The 21,806-nt window shown below is 37.1% G+C and overlaps 1 protein-coding gene across 2 annotated transcripts in view; it reads right to left on the reverse strand.

The window, feature by feature from the left end:
- Window positions 1-1,815: 1,815 nt before the first annotated feature.
- The window catches only part of NUP210 (nucleoporin 210), an 81,485-nt gene continuing 61,494 nt past the window's right edge, over window positions 1,816-21,806 (reverse strand). For both annotated transcript variants that reach the window (XM_080606999.1, XM_080607000.1), the window contains 15 exons: window positions 20,506-20,586; window positions 19,417-19,548; window positions 19,055-19,213; window positions 18,075-18,166; window positions 16,607-16,781; window positions 12,717-12,892; window positions 11,128-11,345; window positions 10,489-10,625; window positions 9,527-9,650; window positions 8,519-8,665; window positions 6,221-6,471; window positions 5,429-5,648; window positions 4,749-4,844; window positions 4,535-4,618; window positions 1,816-3,487 (listed from right to left, as the gene is read on the reverse strand). In XM_080606999.1, the coding sequence (XP_080463125.1) occupies window positions 3,387-3,487; window positions 4,535-4,618; window positions 4,749-4,844; window positions 5,429-5,648; window positions 6,221-6,471; window positions 8,519-8,665; window positions 9,527-9,650; window positions 10,489-10,625; window positions 11,128-11,345; window positions 12,717-12,892; window positions 16,607-16,781; window positions 18,075-18,166; window positions 19,055-19,213; window positions 19,417-19,548; window positions 20,506-20,586 (2,193 nt within the window). In that variant the 3' untranslated portion in view covers window positions 1,816-3,386. The remainder of the gene's footprint in view (window positions 3,488-4,534; window positions 4,619-4,748; window positions 4,845-5,428; window positions 5,649-6,220; window positions 6,472-8,518; window positions 8,666-9,526; window positions 9,651-10,488; window positions 10,626-11,127; window positions 11,346-12,716; window positions 12,893-16,606; window positions 16,782-18,074; window positions 18,167-19,054; window positions 19,214-19,416; window positions 19,549-20,505; window positions 20,587-21,806) is intronic.

The raw sequence follows: 21,806 nt of genomic DNA on the forward strand, positions 1-21,806 counted from the left end.
TCACTGTTCACAGGTTGGACCTGCTTTTTTCATCATTAATTAAACTCTATTCAACCCATTTTAAGAAATACTTGGCCTGAGAACCAACATCATGGGATGAACATGTGCATGGAATTGCTGGCATGCACTAAATCCCATTCCTACCAAAAGTGTAGACAGAACTCCTGCTCGATGGGAAGGGACCGTGATTTTTATTTGAGTGCAGCATGATTTTTTGTTAACTGATGAGCTCAAGACAACAAGTCAACTCATCTAAGACATTTAGCTTACAGTATACACATTTCCAGCAGCCCTTCTCCCAGTCAGGCAAGTAAACACTTGGAAATAGGCAGTAAGTGAATAGAGGAGAAACTCAGTATTAGATGAAAAATACCCCCCCTCCAAACAAATACACAAAAAGACCCCACACACCTAAATCTCATTTTAGTCAGACAATTTTATATCCCCAAATCCCATCCACAGGATTTGCCCAACAGACTGACTTGAATGGTCTCAAGGCAAAAAAAAAAAAATACTTCTTGCAGCAGGTTGGCCCCTGAACTATTCCAGCTCTCCATTTCACACTTTTTTTTTCCTACTTTTCAGAACTCCCCTCTAACACTAGAGTTTGTGGCAAATCAGAATTCATCAAGACGCATGCCAGGAGACTACAACTACCTGCCTAAAGAGGTGAAATAAACAGTGAACATTTGCCAAAGTATTCCCACCACTTGGAGCAGTTCTTATTACAGGACATTCAGTGACAGATTGGTAGGCTTAATAGAAGAGAGAAGTAAAACTTTCCTGTGGAAGATAAGCGTTTCTGTAACATTTATCACAGTAGCATTGAGATGTTCATAGCCCTTTCATCTCTCTCTGAAAGGAAGTGGAGAATGATGATGTTTTTCCCCTAATAAATAAATAAATAAATAAAGTTGGAAGTTTGGACAAACCTGGAAACTAAAGATCTGCCTCTTCAGCCACCACTGACTTCAGTAGGAGCTGGTGACACTTAGTGAAGACTGGGAAAAGCTCCTGACAATAAACAGTAGATGAAAAATTGTCAAAATATTTTAAAATCATTGTGTTATTAATAAATGTAAAATCATGATTGCAAATACTGAGGGCATGTGTAAGGATATAATGTATCTGATATACCATGGATACCTACTTCAGACAATGTTCTCAGCCACTTCCTAAGAGTATTTTAGATATATACACACACACATATATTAAATGTCTAGTACACTATATATAACATCATACCATATAAAAAAAAAAAAGACAACTAGCTTCCACTCACCTTTCTTTTCCATAAGGAAGTGTGTTCAAAAGCTTTGCTTCATTCATTCTCCAGCTATGTTCTATACAAACCATTTTACCTTTACTGTTTGTATGACAGTCACAATAATGCATATTAACAATACCACTGTGTTAATTAGCACAATTAGTGTATTAACACAACGTAAAAAACACACTTTTAGTGATTCCAAGCTAATGCATAAAGAAGACCTTATGCTATCTCACCTGATTTTGCCCCCATCATTTCCCTTTCAATTGTTTGCAGTTGGAGTTCACAGCTAAAAGGCTTTTCCACTACTGGAGTGAGAGGAAGAATGTATTTTAAGACTCAGCCAGCTAGAATCAGAATCAAGAATGCTTTCACAACAAAATAGCTTATTGTGGCAGGGGTGGTGTGGAAAGTGAGGTATACTCACAAAAGTTGGACATGAAATGTAGGAGGTGAAGTGCAAATAATACAATCTAAAGCCAAATTCTGAATAGCCAAAACCCAAGAAAGTGCATTAACAGTATACTAAAGGAATCTTACAAAGCTTTATTAAATAATACAGGTAGAAATTATTTATTTACACCTGAATTGTCAACTTTTAGTAGTAGCATATAAGGCACACATTTTTCCAACACAGGCAAATAAATTATACAAAACTTGAAATAATATGCATCAATGTTGCTTTTTTGCACTACTGCATGAAATCAAAACCATATGCCATTGGCATTTTCCATCCTCAGGGAAGTATTACCAACTATTGTAACCAGTGTCCTCACCCCCAACTGTTTAAAATTAAATTTATTTAGAAAGAAGTTCGAGTCAGCGTACCTCACCACCATCTTTTTTAGAAAGCAAAATACATCTGAGCATACATAGTGATCAACTGCCTGATTTAGCAGAATACTTTCTAACATACTCTGAATTGTACATTTTATGTCTGTATCATAGCTATTCAGGGGAAAAAAAACTGTCACAAATCAAGCAAAAAAAAATCAGTAATACATATGCAGTGAAATGCTACATTGTATTTAACAGATCAACAAACAAGCACTTTGTTAGCAGTACAAGTATTCCAAAGTCTGGTCATACCAGTAATATCTTACTGTATAGGTTAGATCAAAATTCTGGGTGTGGCTGTATTAGTATGTACACATAGTATGTACACACATAACAGAGATTAGCAACACTGAACCAATTGAAAAAGTCACTCACAGTAACTATGAAATAAGCCACTTACTTTCCAGTGTATCAGGTGACCAGTGGTAATAAAAGGAGGCTCAGTTCCTACTGAGGTATTTCTATACGTAAAACGTATTATATTTATGATCAGAACACAGGTAAGATAACTGCCTTCAGTTAAAAACATTTACCATCAGAAGAAAGATCCTCTTAGAAGGTACATGCTTTCACATTCACAGTCCAAAAAAAGTGCTTACACAATAACAAGAAGGGAATACTGCAGTTGTACCCAAAGGAAGCCACACTTTAAAGATAGTTTTATTTTTTCAGTTAAAAAAAACAAAAACAAACAAAAACCCCTTTAAATCTATTCACAGTTGTTCCAGCATTCCCAATGTCTAAACAGCAAATTATGTTGATGAATCACATTGATCACATTGTAAGGCTAAACATAAGAATACTTATCAGTGCAGTACATTCCTGAGTCTAACTCAAAATAAAAAACTAATTTGAAATATACAATCCTTCATATTTTTGGCTCATATTTGACCTGTTCCTCTATTTCCCTTTTAAAAAAAGTTCATTAAAAAGAAAGTTAATTTTTACAAAAAGTAAATAAAAACTTTGATCACTATCACTCAGACTTCTACCTGCTTGAAGTGCAAGAAAGCTAGCTTAGCATGAACACTGCTTTTTGTCCATTCAACCTTGTCAACTGAGCATAAAACAGCAGATAAAATAAGTTCTAGATAACTGAAGCAATGACATAAAAAAATGCAAAGAGCTCTAAGTATTAAAATCATTATGAAAAAATACGAAATTATATTCAAGAGATGACTTGAATTGCATCAAAACTGCAACAGTTCTGAAATTTATCGTTAAAGGCACTGCTTTTTTTTTCCTTAGTCCTAGTGCATGATGATGAGTCCTGTTTTCTCTAACGTGAACCATAACTGGTGCTCCAGAGTGGGAATGATGGGCTTGTTCTCCTGCCTGAGGACTGAGGACTGAAGGAAAGCACAGGTGATGTAGGGAAACCTAAAGCACAGGGAAAAATCAGAAAAACAATCATACTCAGGAATAGTGGAGATAAAAGGAAAAAAATAACCGCCACTGATCGTTTGTTGGAACACCTGGTAAGCAAGTCTAATAATCCATTCAGAGTGAAATTACCTTCCTTTAGCTTATTGCCTGTTGAAGAGACATCCTATAAGTATAAAAATTTTATAGGTCTTCTCATTAAGGACTTGAATTAAAGAATTAAATCCTCTGAGGGGAGCACAATACATTTCACTTTAGCAAGTAACTTTCAGGTTGAGTTTATTTTATCTGAAGTATCAGGCATGTATTTACAAACAGAAGAGAAGCCCACCAGTATCTTAACTACATCTGTAGTAATGCGAATATTAATTGCCACAGTTTATTACAGACCCTTAAATTAATAGGTGTTTTTGCATACTTTTAAAAAGAGTTTGATTCTGCAACACTGCAAATAAAGTAAAATAGGAAGTAAATATCATACCAAACAATACAGGCAAACCATGACTGCAGGATCAAAGCAGTAAAGCAACAGATTTGTGCCCTTTGCCCCCCTAACATTTGCCCTTCCCTGTCTTACGACAGACCCAGATCCCAGTACCTCACAGCATGCCAACTGCACAAGAAATGCAGCACATGCTGCAGCTAATCTTATGTCATGTGAATTGAACAACCAGCCAGCTGCTGCAAAGCACATTGTATCAGCAACAGTTCTGCTTTAGTTGCCCTTGGTAGGAGCAAAGTTGTGAATCTCTCCCTCCCCTCTATGTACCTCCTGATTTACGTGAATTCTCACACTTTTAACATGCTCCCTATTTCCAGCGTTGCTGAAGATGGCCAAGAGTTTCCAAAGAACTAGTGATGTAGAAATATAAAGTTGGGGGATAGGGAGGAGAGACACACAACAAATTTTCTAGAAACTGGCACAGTGCTCGTCATCATTTAAGTCAGTATATAGGCTAATGGAGGTGCATCCCTAAATTGAATTCAAATGCAGTATCTAGACTAATCAATTCATTCATTCATAACTGGGCAACAGCTGCTTACTGTTAGGGCTGCACTGAGGCGTTGTCCTTGGGGTAAATGCTGGATGAGTGTGCTGTTCTTTTGGTGAGAACACTGCATGATAGGCTGCAAGACATTGTAAAAACAAAACAAAAAAAACATTTAGCCTGGAAATCATTCCTTTATATCTCACAACTAATATATAGTATGTATAAAGTTATTGAAAAAATATTACTGCAGTCTTTCATTCTCTTACCTATGATCATAACAGCTGTCCCTGCTAATAGTGCAAAAAGCGTGAAGAACATTACTTGATAGGAATCAAGGAAGTGTTGGAATAGACTTGCTCCATCTGTAGAACCGATTAAAAGGAGACAACATTAAGTTAAAAGAGCACCTTATCCCTCCAATTTGTTGTAGGAGTTTTTCTTTACCTTCTTTTGGCTATTTCTATTTGAGTATTTATACTAAATAAATTTAATCAACTTAGTGTGATTTCAATTCTAATGACTATTTCCAATGCAATCTTCAAAATTTGCCAAGAGCATCTTAAGAGCATCTTAAGACATTAATATGCAGTGTTCTTTATTTTCCTCAGCCCCAATCTGCTTACCAATTTTCATAAAAAACAAGACTTGAGAGTAAATAAAAGCAAAGATAAAAAAAGACTGTTGGACACTTTAGCACAGAGATATTTAGATACTTCAGCAGAGTATTTTGGGCTGCCCAAAAGGAAAGTGTGTTCAGCTTCAGTCATAATGAGCAATTATGACCAATTATGAGTATTTAAGTCTTCTGGTCATAGTGAGTAGCTTAAATGTCAGTGATAATGTGAACTTCCAGCTCAGATTTTAATGCATCAAATTTTATAACTTTAAAAATTAATGTAAATAATGGGTTTATTCTGGCATATATAGAGTCTAGAGATCGACTTACGCCTCAGTGGTGCACTGGTTCTGTCAGTCAAGTAAATCACTGTTACTGGGATAGTGATAGACTGGTCAGTCATAGGACTAGAGACAGTTAGAGTAGTTGATAAGGTTCCCTGGCTCGAAACCCTTGGATCAGACAGACTGACGGTGTAGACTACATAACTAGGCAGCCCATAGGATTTCTCCTTCTCTAATGCCTTCACCATTGGTGACCCACATTTCACCTGCCAAAGAAAAAAAAAAAGAAAAACAACATCCTGAAATAGATTGTTTGAAAAGCAAGACACACATCCATCTCCCAGGCCATGCTTCAGAAATAGTATTCCACACAAACCTAGACCAACTCATCCCTCAGCAAGAGCTGAACTTGGTTGTAGCTTTACCCTGACACCTTCAGCACTTCACCCCTGTTTATTGAGGTTGCCCTATTAACCACTACTTCTGTGGGTCTGGGCCAAGCCCATACAGGGGAATAAAATGAAAGCTTTCCCTACTGGGCTACGTGAACTGTGGGCAAACACCTACTCCTACCACTAGGGATCAAGCAGATTTTTCTGCTCCCACACGTGTGCTGGTTTACACGTCCCAGCTAGCACACAGGTGAGCCTGACACAGTTCTTCTACCTTGAAGCAAGAGTAAAAACTGGGGAGTAATACATTGAAGATGAACATTTCCAAACCATCTCAATCTTGTGATGGGAAAGGCAGCACAGAGTCCATTCCGTTAGGAAGTTGCATGTAACAGCTCAAAATGGTTTTTGACTGTGCTTTAATGCTTTTCCAGCAATACACTTACCTCCAGTGTATCAAGTATTTCAGTGGCGCCAAAAATTTTCACATCAGAGCTCGTGTAATGGTTACTTAAAAGCATTTCTGTTTGGTCAGCATAAAACCCGGGATTGAATGGCACCTCAGTGCCAATTTGCTCCGCAGAGATGTGGCTGCCTTGGATTGAAGCTGTAACCCTGAGCACAGTTTTACTCATGCTGAGATGCTTCAGCTGCTTGTCAGTGAGCCTGTGCATTGTGATGGAACAGGTGTAATGTCCTACAAAAACAAAAGGATTTTGACTGTTAATTGTTGTTGTTTTTCCCTCCATGCAGAATGAGATCTGTGACATCTTTAGAGAAGATCTTAAAAAAAGCTAAAATCCAGAAAAGCAAGTTCAGGGGTGGGTGGGCAAATGACAAATTGGACACAGTGCATCAGGTCGTTCAAGCATCACAATCCCATTACTAAAGCAAAAGAATTCTTGCCCCAAACTAAGCGTCATGATTTAACAACAAAAACCAAAACCAACCAACCAAAAAAAAGAAACCCATCCAACACAAAGTCTAAGGAGACAATTTTCAGTCCCTGTGAGATTTCATTCTAACTGCAGTGAGATTCAATTCCACTTTGAATGTTCATTTATGCTAACATTGATAAAAAGCCTTTACTTTTTACTGTTACTTAGTATGATATATCATGCTTTCATCTAATGTTAAAATGACCAATGGTCAATCATCATCATCACCATCACCATCATCAGTTCTGTGAAAGCATGGTTAATTATTTATAAGAGCTTCATTAAAAGTTAGATATTCACTATGTTTCTAATCTTGTATGGAACCTCTTAGTCTATAATTAGCAATAAATATAACGGGAAAAAACCCCTCCTACAGTATGGATGATACAAAGCATAAGTAATAAGCAGAATTTGACTACATACATGTTTTCCCCTTACTTTCTTTTCCTAACAAAGTACCAGAGGCAGCCACTATTACACAAGGTGTAACAGTTTTACACAGTAGGTACAGGGACTAACCCAGCAGATGATTCATGTTATTTCCATATAATCCATGGTATTTTAATTCTTTTTAAAGTCATATTATGGTTATGAAACACTAATACACATTGCAGACAACTGTCACAATTTTATTTCAATTTCCACAGTATCTGATAATTTTCCCTCCTTTCAAGTCTCAGCTTGTGTTGTTTTGGGAGTATGTAGGAATTCTAGCTTTCACTAAAAAATAAAAATAAAAATACAGCACTCAGGTTGCAAAGAGAAATTTGAAAGTTTGATAAATTCCAGAAATGTTTAAATTGTAGAACCCAAAGAATTCAAAATATATTACGGATTTTCACATTTAAGCTACTTCCCTCATTTTAATCATAAAGGTTAGTTTTACTGCAATAACTATGGTGCCAGGGCTTTTAAAAAGCCAACATCCAGCACAAAGAATATTTGACTCTGCAGCAGATAATTAAGTGAAATTTAATGATGCTTAGTATCCAGATGTTAAAATTCATAATTATTTCCTTTTATCCCTAGTCTTAACTTCTACTGCATTTAAGTGTATGACAAAGGCACTGATATCTAGCAAAAAAAATCTAAATATGTTTAGCTACTGGCTGTTTATTCTTGCAAATGTTTCCAGTTCTGGAATATTTGTCACCCAAGTGCTCATTTGTAGCAGGTGAAGAAGGAAATGTTTTGGTTCCATAGTTTAAGAAACGAATGTCAGGCCCTGTATTTGTATGTCGTATCATACACAAGGTAGTTTTTTAATTTTTGTTTTGTTTTAACCTCTGAGTTGGAGTAAAAACTGGACAGCTGCTAACTTTGTAAATTGTGTCAACCCCGTATATTATATCTATGTTCTGCAATACCTTCACTTCTGTCTCAAGATATCATTGGAATGCCTATGTAACTACAAATACATGTGGAGTAGTTTGCAAAATTACGACCTAATTTGTGGTCACTATAATTAAAAAGCATATTGAAATTTGCTCCGCCCCAGTGGAAAAAAAAAAAAAGCTACTTCAGTGTTGTATAGGGCAGAGTTTTTCAGAGTTACAGTAGTAAGTCAGGAAGAAAGATATGGAATGGGCTGCCACCGATTTCTGGATTTCTCCGTAAACAAGTAAACATCACTGCAGAAAACCATTGACTTAAACAAGTGGAGTACACATTAGCAACTCACTGAAGCCTGAGAACCTACACAGCAAAGCTCAGAGGCTTCAGCGGAAAATCTGTTTGGGTGTTCGGACTAAACCACAGCAGAATTCAAAGTGTCTGCCTGCATCACAGCATCTTCTCTCATCTTACCTGAAACTGCATCAAATCCAGGTTCTGCGATGAAAATATCATGTGCTGGGAAGTCAAATGTATCACCATTAAAATTTAGATGGCAACTGATAATGGACTGTGGTTGTAATTCAGCAATGGCTTCAATCTGAGCAGGCAAGCACTCTCCTGAGGGGAAGGAGAAAAAAAAAAAAAAAAGAATTACAGGGCTCCCCTGTGAAACAAAACCATGGCTTGAGATATCAAGTTATTCTACTATCTTCCAAAATAGTTTCACAAGGTTATGATAATCTTGAAATAGCTGGGAATAACAGATAGCAGGCCTATCTCAAATCTAATGCCAGAGACAATAAATATTTTTTTTTTGACAGGAATAATTTATTTACAGAAAAGAATGAACTAGAAAGAATTGTCAGCTCAGATATGTCTGCTGAATACCTTATATAATCCTGGGAGTCTAGATCTATATTTTAGTTTCTGGCAGGAAATTTTTTAGTCGGCTAATAATTTATATAAGGCACAATAAAATATTATTTCAATAAATGTTAAGTATTGAGGTAATAACAAAAAGGGACCATGATCAAGCAAAATACAGCTTATTAATTAACAGACACAAGATGATGTTTTATCTCTGTATTACATCTTTCTAATTGATGAAAGTTTCTGTAAAAAAATTAAGGATGGCAACCACTTGAATATTTTTTCTTACTGAGCATGCTTAACTTACTGAGAAGGCAAGTGCAATTAAGTATAGAAACAAGCTTTCAGCTGATTGCCTATTAGCTGTTTTTTGATATGACCAAAACCAACACTTCAATTATCTAGTTATTTTATTAGTTGTGAAACTGTAATAGTCTTTGAAAATGGCCCTAAGAATCTCCGTAGAGCTTCTAAGACTCTGAATAGGCACTAGGGGATCATGGAGACCTTGCTACACTGGCTACAAAGACCATTCAAAGAAGCACCTATTGTGAATATACAAACATATTAAGCAATAAATATATAGCATAAACAAATTTTTCATCATACCTTTCAAATTTTTATTTCCTTCTCCAATCAAAACTATTACTTTTGAGGCTGCAACTCCTTCTAAGCTGGTTTTCACTCCACTTACATGCATTGCTGTAGTCCTCTGAGGTATATTAATGATTATCTGAATAAAGGATGAAGTACACAGTTACCAAAATCTGTATAAAAATTACAAAAACTGAGGCCAAACCAAATTGGATTGACTGCCATGTATATATCTTTATATGTATAACAGATAAGACCCCAAGAGTTTGTGTTACTCTTCGTAAGAAATCCTGTTTCTTTATTTTTATTATCTGCCTTCCTAGGCAATTTAAGCTAGTAAGACATTTTCTTTCTACCCACTCCGCATAGAGCTCTAAGACTAAATTTAATTTTAAAAAAAAAAAAGTCTGGTTCTTACGTCAGGCTGAACAGTGAATTACATCAACAGTACAATTGCAATGTAGAAAAAAAAAGAGTAGTTCTGATCACTGATGCACAGTAATATGGTACTACACTTAAACTTCTCGGCATTTCATCCTGCAGTGAAACTTCATTCATAAAAGCAGCCTTACTCAAAAATTATTTAGCACCTGGAAACACCTTAGCCAAGCAACCAAATGTACAATGTAGGAATCATATGGGCTAAAGGCACAAACCATTAGTCTCAATTATACTCTTCAACACAAATAATTAAAAAAACCAAACATGACATGTTTGGACGCATATCGTACACTTTCCAACCATCAGGCAAGAACATGCTTATTTATACATTTAAATACCTTCTCCTTTAAAAAGGAGTGCCTATATTTATCTTTCTGTGCTTATACTTACATTTGTATATTTATTTATACTTAACGTAAATAAGTAAACTATTTAAATATATGTACACTTGGGTCTAAATAGAGTATAGAATAGAATATACTTTTGCTGAGGCAAACAAACTTCAGCAGTTCTGGTAGGATTTAGCAGTGCCTCACCTCTCTGTATGTTTTAAGTAATCCAGGAATTTCGTAATAGACAGTGGCAACACCAGAATCCCTTGCCACAGCTACACCAGTCTTGGAGTCAACTTGAAGGACACTACTTAACGAGGAGCTCCATATGCCTGGCAGGCCTGTAAAGATACATCATTTGTACATTGTACGGCAAATTTCTGTAGCTGAGGCAGTTTGTGCTGCACACTGATGTCTTTTTTTTATTTGCAGCAGGATTTTACTTCTGTCATGCACACACACCAACTGACTTGCAGTTACTCTGACAAAAACACATTAATACTAAGAGTTAAAAATAGAGAGTGAAGTCAGACCATCCTGACCATTTCTTTGCACCATTCCCACAAAAACAACAACAACAACAAAACAAAAACCAGCCCTTTCAAGCGAAGAGAATGGGAATGTCTGAGGTCTGACACTTGTGAATACCATACAAGCAACATATTGCATGGTACAATTAAAATTAGAGGAGTTGATCAAACCTATTTTTATCATTAACAAGAACAGTGACATTTGATTCTGAACAAACATCATAAATTATGCATTTAGTTTTCCTGAGAATGAGAAAGGCAGGCTGATGTCAAATTATATGGCTGCATAAACAGTCACTGAAGTGCCGCTTACCTTCTTGGTTTATCAGTGAAGTACTCAGGCAGAGGACATCACCTACCACCACATCTATAAGTTCAGGAAAAATGGCATGTTGCACAGGAAGGGGGACGTAGTCTGCAATTCCACCGTGTTCAGCATCCCAAACTTTAAGCAAGGTCAAGCCTACATTCACAGTCCGGATAACAAATGTGTTGTTGGTGGGTCCTTTCCCAATTTGTACAAAGTCATCTCTACAGATAAAAAGACAGGCTTTTGTAGTATGCCAAGTTTGCTAACGTCTCCCTCTCTACAACAAATAGTAGGTACAAACTCTGGCTTTAGATGTTTGGCTTCTTGTCTTCTGTGATAGCTATTTTCTAATGAAGAATGACAAAACAGGAAAACGAAAATGATTTAGGTGTTACTGAGCCAAATTTTAGTTTTTACACGGTTATGCTGAAAAAATACTGAGGTCATAATTATGTATGAGAATTATTTCCTAATTTTAAGAAATGTAGAATTTTAAAAATTATCTAATTTGTTTCTTTTTCTTCTTCTCTGGGAGCTAAGAAGAAATTAAAACAACATGCAGCGTTCCAGCCCTAACTTTACAAAGCTAAATCACATTTGATTACAAGTTCTGGTATTTACCAAAATTTAGTATTCCCAAGTGCAGTAATGCACAGAGCACTTAAGTGTACCCAGCACAGAGACTGCCATCCTGCCACAACCCCACAAAGACAGCAAAGTCTTGACAGTAGTAGAGCTGGGTAGATAGAGCTGCCAGTAGAGTGCTGCACCTGAGGTTAATGAGCAGTGCTTCTGTGTCTGGGGCTAATTATCACCCCTATGCTGATTCAGCTATGCCATGTCTAGCTTGGAAGCTAGGGTAGTGTTATCTCAGGGACCTCTGTATGCTACAGTAATTTCTGTAGATCGTTTAGGTAGGAGAAAGATAGAAAATCTTGCATTCAACCTTCCGCCCCCCCACCCCATTGTAATCATTACGAATAAGTTGTAACTGTAAAGTGCTCTGCAGAAAACACACTATGTTATAGTAATGGAATTAATGATTGTTTACTAACGACCAAAGAGGGTTGTTTTGTAATATTCTTTGAAGCAGAGAGCAAAAGTCCTTTTGAGGTTTGGCTCTGCTGTACAAAGGCTATACATGCATATCTGAAGAGACAGCCTCTGATCCTGAAAGTTCACCATCTTACATAAGACGTAAGTGAGTCAGTGTAAGAAAGCACTAGGAGAAAAGGAGAGGCAAGACGAGGCAAATGCTAATAAGATCAATTGTTTATATAGACCACTGATGTACGCAATCAGATGATTCAGAGTCACGTAAAGCAGAAACGTACCCCAGCAGGCCCCACTAGGGATCATGCTTATCTGAGCAACTTTCCATTTGCTAGAGAATATTGATTACTAGCTTGAACTCTTCTTTCTGCCACAGCGCCTCTGAAAGTCTCAGAGATAAAATCCTCTCTTTTTTAATCCCAGTCCAAGCCATATCTTCAACTGATATCTTTGGGGCAGTATTTGTTCCTTGCTGTAACTGGCCTATGTGTACTTGGCCTTTTTGGTCTCCACAATTAACACCTGTGATAGATACCTACCTATTTGTTGCAAAGCTAAGCACAGAATTATGTGAATGGAAAGCATCTCCAGAGTTATCATGAAAATGTACTGTAAACGTCAGTGTCACACCCAGAGGTAGAGCCAGTAATGCCTCTTTGTTTTGCATGTGCAGAATAGGACTCATGGAGATCCTGAGGTAGGAGATGGGATACACCTGTAAAACATCAGGAGTGAAAAATTCAGAATAGCCTTTTTTTGTTGCCTCTATAACAGTCATCTAAAACGGGTCTTAATATGCAAATATACAAAGTTTCCTTGACAAATCACTTACTGTATGTTTAGCCATATAACAGTACAGAGACATGGAGCTTTTATTATCCGTAAAATAATCCGTATTTTACAGAATCACAGAACAGCTGTGGCTGAAAGGGGCCTCTGGATGTTGCCCAGGTCAGCCACCCTGCTCAGGCTGGGCTACCTACAACCAGACGCCCAGAACCACGTGCAGCCAGGTTTTGAGCATCTCCAAGACAGACTCAACAATCTCTCTGGGCAGCCTGTGCCATTGCTCAGCAACCCTCACAGTGCTTCGCTACATTCACACAATTTCATGTTTCAATTGGTGTGCATTCCCTCTTGCCCTGACATTGCCCACCACCGAGAAGAATCTAGCTCTGTCTTCTTTCCACCCTCCCACCAGGTTATTTCTTCATATTTTTCTCTAAAAGGACTGGGAATTGAAGCAATGTAGAAACCCACATCACACACCTCAGAAACTACATTCTTGTCATATAAGGTAAAACTGGTAAGCCTTCCTGGATATGCAAGAGAACAAGTTTTTCCTAGACTTCCTTCCCAGTAATTCCTGAAGTGAAATACGCAATTTGTTCCTCACTTTACCAGAACAGGAGTAACTTGCAGTGACTGTGAGCGCAAGGGGATGAAATGATTGCTGTTTCCCCAGTTCTCACTAAGTGAGAAAGGTTAGATGATACAGGCAGGTTCTAACAGCCTCGGCTCTGGGAGAAGATTTGCTCAATAGAGGAAACGTGAACAGTAGCTGCAAAGGTGTTCCCTGGTAATCCCAGCAAAATAACGTTGTAGAGACTACAAACTGCTGCCCCTCAAACAGGCCTGCATTGGTCTAACAACAGGGCTTCCAAGGTGGCAAAGAACACCACCCACTCACCATCTTCCCTCCTGGAGTTCTGTGCTGCTATGGTTTTTCTGACCTGGGCACATTTGCCTAGACCCTGCTGGTTGTATGATGCTACAGCTAGGCCATCCTCCGAGGCTTGGGCTGATAGAAGGTAAGTGCAAGAGACAAAAGCACTCAGGTCTGGCACCTGACAACTCTTAGCAGTCAGCAGGCTACATTTCGCTGCCTTAATGCTCCTCCTCAACTAAGATGGAAGTTATGGAATTCTGCTCCAAATTCTTTAGAGAAATCTGCCAGACTGTCCACATGTCCACACCCCCAAAGTTTTCTATTATCACTTCTCTGAAGGAAGTTTGACTCAAGGTAAAGATTTCACAACTTTAAAAAATAAAATAAAATAAAAATTACTGTTCTTGCTTAACTTACCTAAGTTAACTAGCAAAATTACCCAATAAAAGAGAAATCTGCTCTTTCTGTTACAGCTTTTGAAAAATAAATAATGGAAGGGTAGAGAAAGCAAAAAACCTTCAAACATATATAGCAAACTATTTTAAAAGAGGCCCTCAAGCTTATCTTGTAGGAAATTCCCTTTTTTCTGACCTAAGAGGCCCAGCTGAAATGTAAAACTCTGCAATCTGAAAATGTACATGTCAAAACATAAAAAGGAAAGAATAAATTTGGCCTCAAGCAAATCGCATCTTTGGCGCATCTGGAAAAAAAAAGAGTGGTTAAAAAACAGTACTTGTAACTGGCTACTCCACAAGCTGATAGACTGCACAGTCATTTTGCCCAACTAGCTGAGGCAACAAATTAGCAAAAATGACATTTCCTTTAAAGATCTTCAGTCTTGCTTTACTTCAAAATTTCATCTAAAACTGGCCCACATGGGCAGCTGCTAAATTTAATATTGAGAAAAATAGTACTTACTGTTAAAGCATCTCAGTTTTTAAAGTATTTGTTATTTTAAAAATATATATATTTAAGTACATCCAGTAAGGCTATGCCTACTTTGCTTCCATGCTAAGCTTTGGCATACTGCTATCACTCCTTATTTCCACTGTCCTCCTTGACTTACATAAGATAGTCTTTTTCTGAGCAAAGTTGAAGGTCTAAGCATTAAGGGATGCTGCTGCAGCTTGGTTCTTAATTGTGCACGGTTGTAAATAGACAAAACAAGAACTTATGAAAGGAAGGATGGCGTGAAGGAGAATATTCTGCCTTACAATGACACAACAAGATTAAAGCTCATCTGCTGTTCCATTGCAAGTTTTTGCATGTGACCTTCAGCAAAACCACTCAAGTCCTCTCTGTTCTTCATCCATAAACAGAAGCCAAAATTATGCTCTGAACTCATGGGGTTATTGTGAAGTTAAAAATGTTATTTCCATAAAAGTAGTATAGTTTTATTAAGTACAGGAAAATAAATCTGTTGTATGAGATTCTGAACAGAGACAGTTCCTCCTACAAAGCTTTCACAGACTTAAAACCAGTGCACTGACTCCACAATTCTGCAATACTGTAAACTGTGTAAGGAAAGAATGCACCAAGGGAGAATTTAACTTCACTACCACTATATGCTGACTAAATGTCATTTGAGCCAACTCCAAAGTCATTAGACGTCTTTCACTAGCTAGATCCAGCAGTGAAGGGAGGAAACAAGGTCATCTATAACAGAGCTGTACGAATTTACTTGCTACCACCTCGCAGCAGGAGTGACATTAGTGAAACTAAGCCACAATCTCTTTTTTCATTCTCATCCCAGGAGACAAAAATGAATGTTATGGTTAAAAAAAAAAAAAATCAAAAACAATCAAGCCATTTCACAGTGATTACAATAATTAAACCTACAAATAATTTAAAGTCAGCACTTGAATTAAATATATTTCTCTTTTAGCTGGGACATACCGGAAACATGCTGACAGAGTAAAAAGGGATTAGAGGAGGTGGAGCAGCGGGTATCTCAAAGCTCATGTTGCCAGATGAAGAAAGTTCTTGGGACAAGGACTTCTGAACAGAAATGAAGTGCCTTAAGCATCCAGTAAGTAAGATGTATTATACTTCATGTAACAGCATTTAGTTTAACAGATGGTGGTTGGGGAAAGAAAGACGTTTTGTTGGCCTGAAACCAAACTGTCAAGTTTTGCTACAGATTTGTATTTCCTTAAAGAATCCATATTTCAGTGTAGTTTAGGCACACAGCAGCCTTGGACGTGCTCCTTGCCAGCTCACCAAACACAGGGAACTTATTGCTTCTGCTGTGTCTTCTCATGCAGAGGCTCTCATTATGTAAAAGCTAAACAGCTGGGAAACAGTGTAGAAAATTAAATCTGGGGGCTCTACAGTTACTACTGGTATCTAGAAAATCTAGGTATCACACACAGCATCTCTAGTAAGGTATTTATGTTCATTACTGCAGATGATGTTTACTTTTTTCAGTTATTGTCAAATGCATGGTTATAACAGTAATATCTTTTTTATTATTTATTTGAACTTCTGTAGAATTTTTAGGATTTTTTTTTAAAGGTACATTCACCCAAAGACTTTTTGTAAGATGTACCATATATAAGAATTTGGTGGGATTTAATCTCTATCTAGCTTGTATACTAAACTTTTTTTTCAAAGCCCAAAGCTATTAATTCCTATACATTTTTCAGAAAGGAAATTTATAATGTGCATTTAACCGACTCTGATGCAGTAATAAAAATATCCTACTAACAGAAAACTACATCAAGTTACAACTCCCGGTAAAGAGAAAGAGAAAAATATTACCTTAACAGCAGCTACAATTGTCTGGTTAATCCCAAATGATTCTTGTGAAATTACTTCAATTGTTGATAACCCTATCAAAGACCCAGAATTAAGGACACCTCTTTCATCAATTTTTACAACAGGAACTTTATCTGGTCCATCCAGGACACGGTAACTCAGGGAAGCCACTCGGTCCCTTAAGGAAAAAACAAACAAACAAAAAAAGACACACATACACACGAAAAAACAAACACAAAGAAAAAACAGGGAACTCATGTAAATAAGTAAAACCGTATTTATACCAATATATTATGCAAATCTAAGACACAGAATCATAGAAGAGTCCTAATCTGGTATACATTTTTCTATATCTTTGCAATATAAACCGAGAAGAATATGCTCTAATCTAAAAAGGAAAAGATCCAGTTCTGTTTCAAGCTTACTTAGACAAAGTCTCATCTGGGTTTATGCATTTACTGAAACCTAGTTGTTGCCCATTGCCGATCAGTGTTATCATTTCTTGATGCAAACTTGGTTCCAAACAATAATGGCAAAGGCTACTACTACATGCAGCTTCTGTAGTCATTTTCTGTAAATGATATTTAGAGGCAGATACTCTGCCAGGGTCAATGCTGGTATTAAAGACAAAGTCAGGGACATGATTAAGTGGATCTCATCAGTTTCCAGGAAATGGTTTTGTAGACAAGGTTAATTTTTGGAGTAACTCTCACCATTGTATTTGCATATTAATAAAGTGAGCAAATACATAAACTCATTAGTTGGCATTCTGAGACATTAGCTGCTTTTAAGTATCACTTATCACAACTTCCGAAATACTATAATAATTGTTTTTCTTTTCCTCCTAAGCTTTTCCATCTACTTTATCCTAAGAAGCCTAGTATTCAAGCTGTATTTTAGCTGCCCTTTTCCTGGCAACAGTGCAATTTTTTTGGCGGTAGAGTTCAGGCTGCAATAGTAGATAGTGAAGATGCTGGGAAAAAAGTTTACAAACGGCTATATAGCAAATTAATCACTAATTAATCAGAATAAATTGCTTAGAAGAGCAACCAAATATCAAGCCCGAAACAAGCCTGCAGACTAAAAATGTTACCTCATTTGGGAAGGACATTTTAATCTCAAAATCTAGCCATAGCCTCTGTGTGAGAAATGCAGAGAACTGTTTTCTATAAAGCTTTCATTACCTATGAAAACTCTGGTGGAAGCATGCAACTGCTTTAACTGGCTCTGCATCTATAAGTTCCAAATATCAAATAAATTATCAAGCTACTATCTAACCAACACAAGATTTGAAAGAAACCAAGAGTAGAGATAAGATACTAGTCATCACCAGATAAGTTGTGTATTATATGGATGTACTGTAATACCCTTTTTAAAAGATTGAAACAGCAAAAATTACCTTACACAAAATTGCTTTACAGTTTTGATAAACTGTTGACACAAATCATAGTATTTAAAAATGGTCTCTAACCTGTTTGTCTGAAGTTTAATAAAGGAATTTGGTGACATTAAGATCTGTTCTGTTTCCACTTCTGGAGTGACTAGATGAAGTTTTTCATATACCTGGAAAATAAATAAAAGGCACTTTAGCCTACTGCTGTGCACAGCAAGCCATTTATTTCATCTTCAAAATAACAAAAAAAAAAAAAAAAAAAAAAACCAAAAAACATAATCTTATGTAAGATAAAATGTTATATATAAGTTAAAAGCCAGAAAATCAGAAAATTAAACATGGATATTTGAGAAGGCGATACAGACCATCTTTTAAAAATTATTCTGAAGAGCATTCATTTCTATGGCTATATTGACACTACCAAGCAGTTTGAACAAAGAAGCAGATCTGTCAAGTGAAGCAGTGTTGGAGACCCCACGTTGTCCCAGATTATTTTAGATAACCCCTAGTGTGATCCCATGGAGGGAACGTCCACAGAGGTGCATTCCTCAAACACATCTTCCAGTTTTTGTTCCACATAAAGGAATCCAGTTCACATACTTTGAAACTGCTCTTCAAAGCATGGTAAGTGGAAACAATGGGAGATTCATTTCAAAAGTTAATTCCTGATCCAAGCTGACACACTTGCATAGACATACAAGATAACCACTACATGCAAGAAGTATTAGCATGCAAGGAGGTACTACAGAACCAAGGTTTTCATACAACATTGCTTACCTGCAAAAAGTAAAAGTCACCTCAATTTCAGGTGGTCTACACCAGAATCTAAACTCCTGAATTTCACTCAGGCATTACACCAGTGTGTAGCTATTCAGTGCAAAAACTTGCCAACAGCTGGAACTTGCAGGTTTCCAAATACAGGAACATTATACACCAACAGTAAGGGCTCAAAGATGAGCCAAGGTCAGAACAACATTTTTGCATTTAAAATTCCCGACTTCAAATACGGGCTTAAATTCAGCTCTGAAATATTAGAAAATTACACGACATCATCATACCTGAATTTGGATTTCATCAGACAGTTCTCTTGCCATGTTGTAAAACTGGTTAGCTGCAGGATCAAGGACCTTCACAACAACTTTCAGGCCTGTTCTTCCCTTTACTCTGCCGTAAACATCCATTGCAAAGTTGTATTTCGCAGGAAGCTGAAAAGAAGCCTTGGACAGAAGAAAGCAATCAAAGTTTTACTCATGGAAAGAGTTGATATTGATATAGAGGAAGGGCCACACCCAACACTGACAATGGCTCTTTGATTTTGAGCAAGTGGAAGCAACAATATTTTCTTAATGCCTATTACATGGCAGTTTCCTTTTCCCAAGATACACATACATACAAGCATGCACACACACACACGTATTACCTCGTTGTGTCTTGTCTTTATGTCCAGAGTATCCCTCTTTGTGACAGACCAGTGGAATGTTAACCCCGGCACTGCATTGCCAAACGAAAAAGGTGTCTGACTACTGGTGATGCCCACTACATAAACTGGCATCTAGAAATAGAGAAACCACTGTCTTAGGTAATTCAAGGATGATAACTAAACCTGCACACAGCAAACAAACTTAAAATTCATTGATCAAAAGATGCTAATTCTTACGAAGGAAACAGTTTGGCTGCTGTATACGTTGCAAGGGTGCACCATGCAGTAGACTCCAAAAAAAAAAAATTACAACCAACAAACCACACCATCTTGTAAGAAAGTACATTTTGATCCTCTCTCATATGCTACATGCTCTACAAAAAATAAGAAGTACCAGTTTTCCAACAGAAAAGATTAATTAATTAATTAATTTGTTCCATTTGTAGCATCAAATCACTTCATCTTAGTTAAGTCATATGCTCATGCTTTCTACATCTTTGCCTAGATGCTCTCTCTGATTAACTGTTTGCTCAGGACAACAACCTTCTTCCATATCCCCAAATTAAGACAACATAGCATATAAACGCAAAACAGGGATTTAATATTTTTTTTTAAATCACCAAAACAACCTAAAATCTCTGGCTATTTTGATTAAGTAACTTCTAGGAGAAATACAGAGTCTGAGTACAACTTATTAAAAACAATTTGAACAGTATCTGTACAATATATCAGCGGATATACTGCAGATTTTTAATATACAAAGGAAGAAAGCCTCCACTACAACTAGAATGAAGATGAAAGAACACTTCTTCAGATTAACTGATTAAATAATGCTTCTTCAGCAGGGCCTGGATTTCTGAAAATCAGTCATGTGTACAAGGTAAACTTGTCCCATTTTGTTTTCTTTAGCACATTCAGCTCTGGAGCTTTGCCATTGAAAGCACATGAATTCCTGCATCAGCAGTGGTAACCCTCAGAACAGGAGGCCACTCAGGGCTGGGGTGGTATTATCAGATTTTCTGGTAAGAATGATCACAACTTGCAGGTCAAAAATTTAAGGCAATAAAAGTTAATCATAAATCAACTGACCTGTGTACCGGTTTTCATTCGTGTAATTGGTGCATGAATTCTAACAGCTGTCAGCTGTACAACTTCAACTTCCACTTTGTCCTAAAAACAAAGAAGGTCCGGCATTGTAAACATTTGTTAAGTGTGAACTGTATTTCACTTTTGGGATCCATTCACTGTTTTGACAATAGAGATTAGATAATGACGTGATTTGCACGTGACTTACTACAGAAAAATACAGATGGATATAAGTCAGTATTCGACTAAAAGATTACAGAAGAACTACCTTTTTGGTAAATTGACAGGCATTTAAAGATGCCATCTAAATTAAAACACACACACATACACTCTGCTCAAGGTTACTGACATGATGAATGATGGAGCTGAGAGGTGACAGACAGCAAGGAACTAGATCATAGGAGTCGCTGGGAGACAGATGAATAATCCCAAAAGTTAACAAACAACAACAAACATGTTGAAAGAATTTAGAAGGAAATGAAAACAGTAAACACCAAAGGTGATAATCAAGAATAAAAGGATGATATATGTGATACTCTGATGTCTTCTCTTCACAATATCCTTATATTCCTGACAGATTTTTATTTCTATTGTATATCATGGAGGAAATGTCAGATCTGGCCCTCACTGGGCAGTAGATTTACCTTTAAGTTCATTCTGCTTCCTGACAAACATCAGGGCATGCTGCTGCTCCCTCATTACAGTGTACACCCGTATATAGGTATATACAGAGACACTTTTTTTTTTTCTTTAAGTTACTTAGTTTCTTCTTGAACTGTAGTGACATCTTTCAAGCAGCAGAACTCTGTGGTATGCAGCAGCCTTCCTCCCTTGACCTCAAATGAAGAGCCATAAGCTCTGGCCCAGCGCATGTTGCTCTGAGCATCATGCAAGTCCCAGGAACTTGATCTCCCTATAGGCCTGCTCAACAGCTCCCACACACTCTGCTAGTAGCAAGTTACAGGGACACAGACTTCAGTGGAATTCAGGGATTCATTGCTTTAACTCCTTAGACTGGTTTAAACCACAACACAAGACGATGTTGTTCTCCATGGCCCGCCTATAGCTTAAGAGACAACAGATTGCTTAGGCAAGTTACCTTCTGACATCTACTGACATAAGATGCTGCTAAACTATATTGTTCTTCCTTGTGTTGCCTTAACCTTCTGCTGTTTTAGAAAGGCTTCTTTAAACAGGCTTTTCTAGATTTAAAAATCAAGTTGAAAGATATCAAACAGACTGTTCATAAAGTCTCCTTGGGTTATCAGTATAGCTTAGTGTTAAGATACAGCAAGATTCAGCAC

This window comes from Anser brachyrhynchus, assembly GCF_964034855.1.
Source record: "Anser brachyrhynchus genome assembly, chromosome: 10".
NCBI lineage: Eukaryota > Metazoa > Chordata > Aves > Anseriformes > Anatidae > Anser > Anser brachyrhynchus.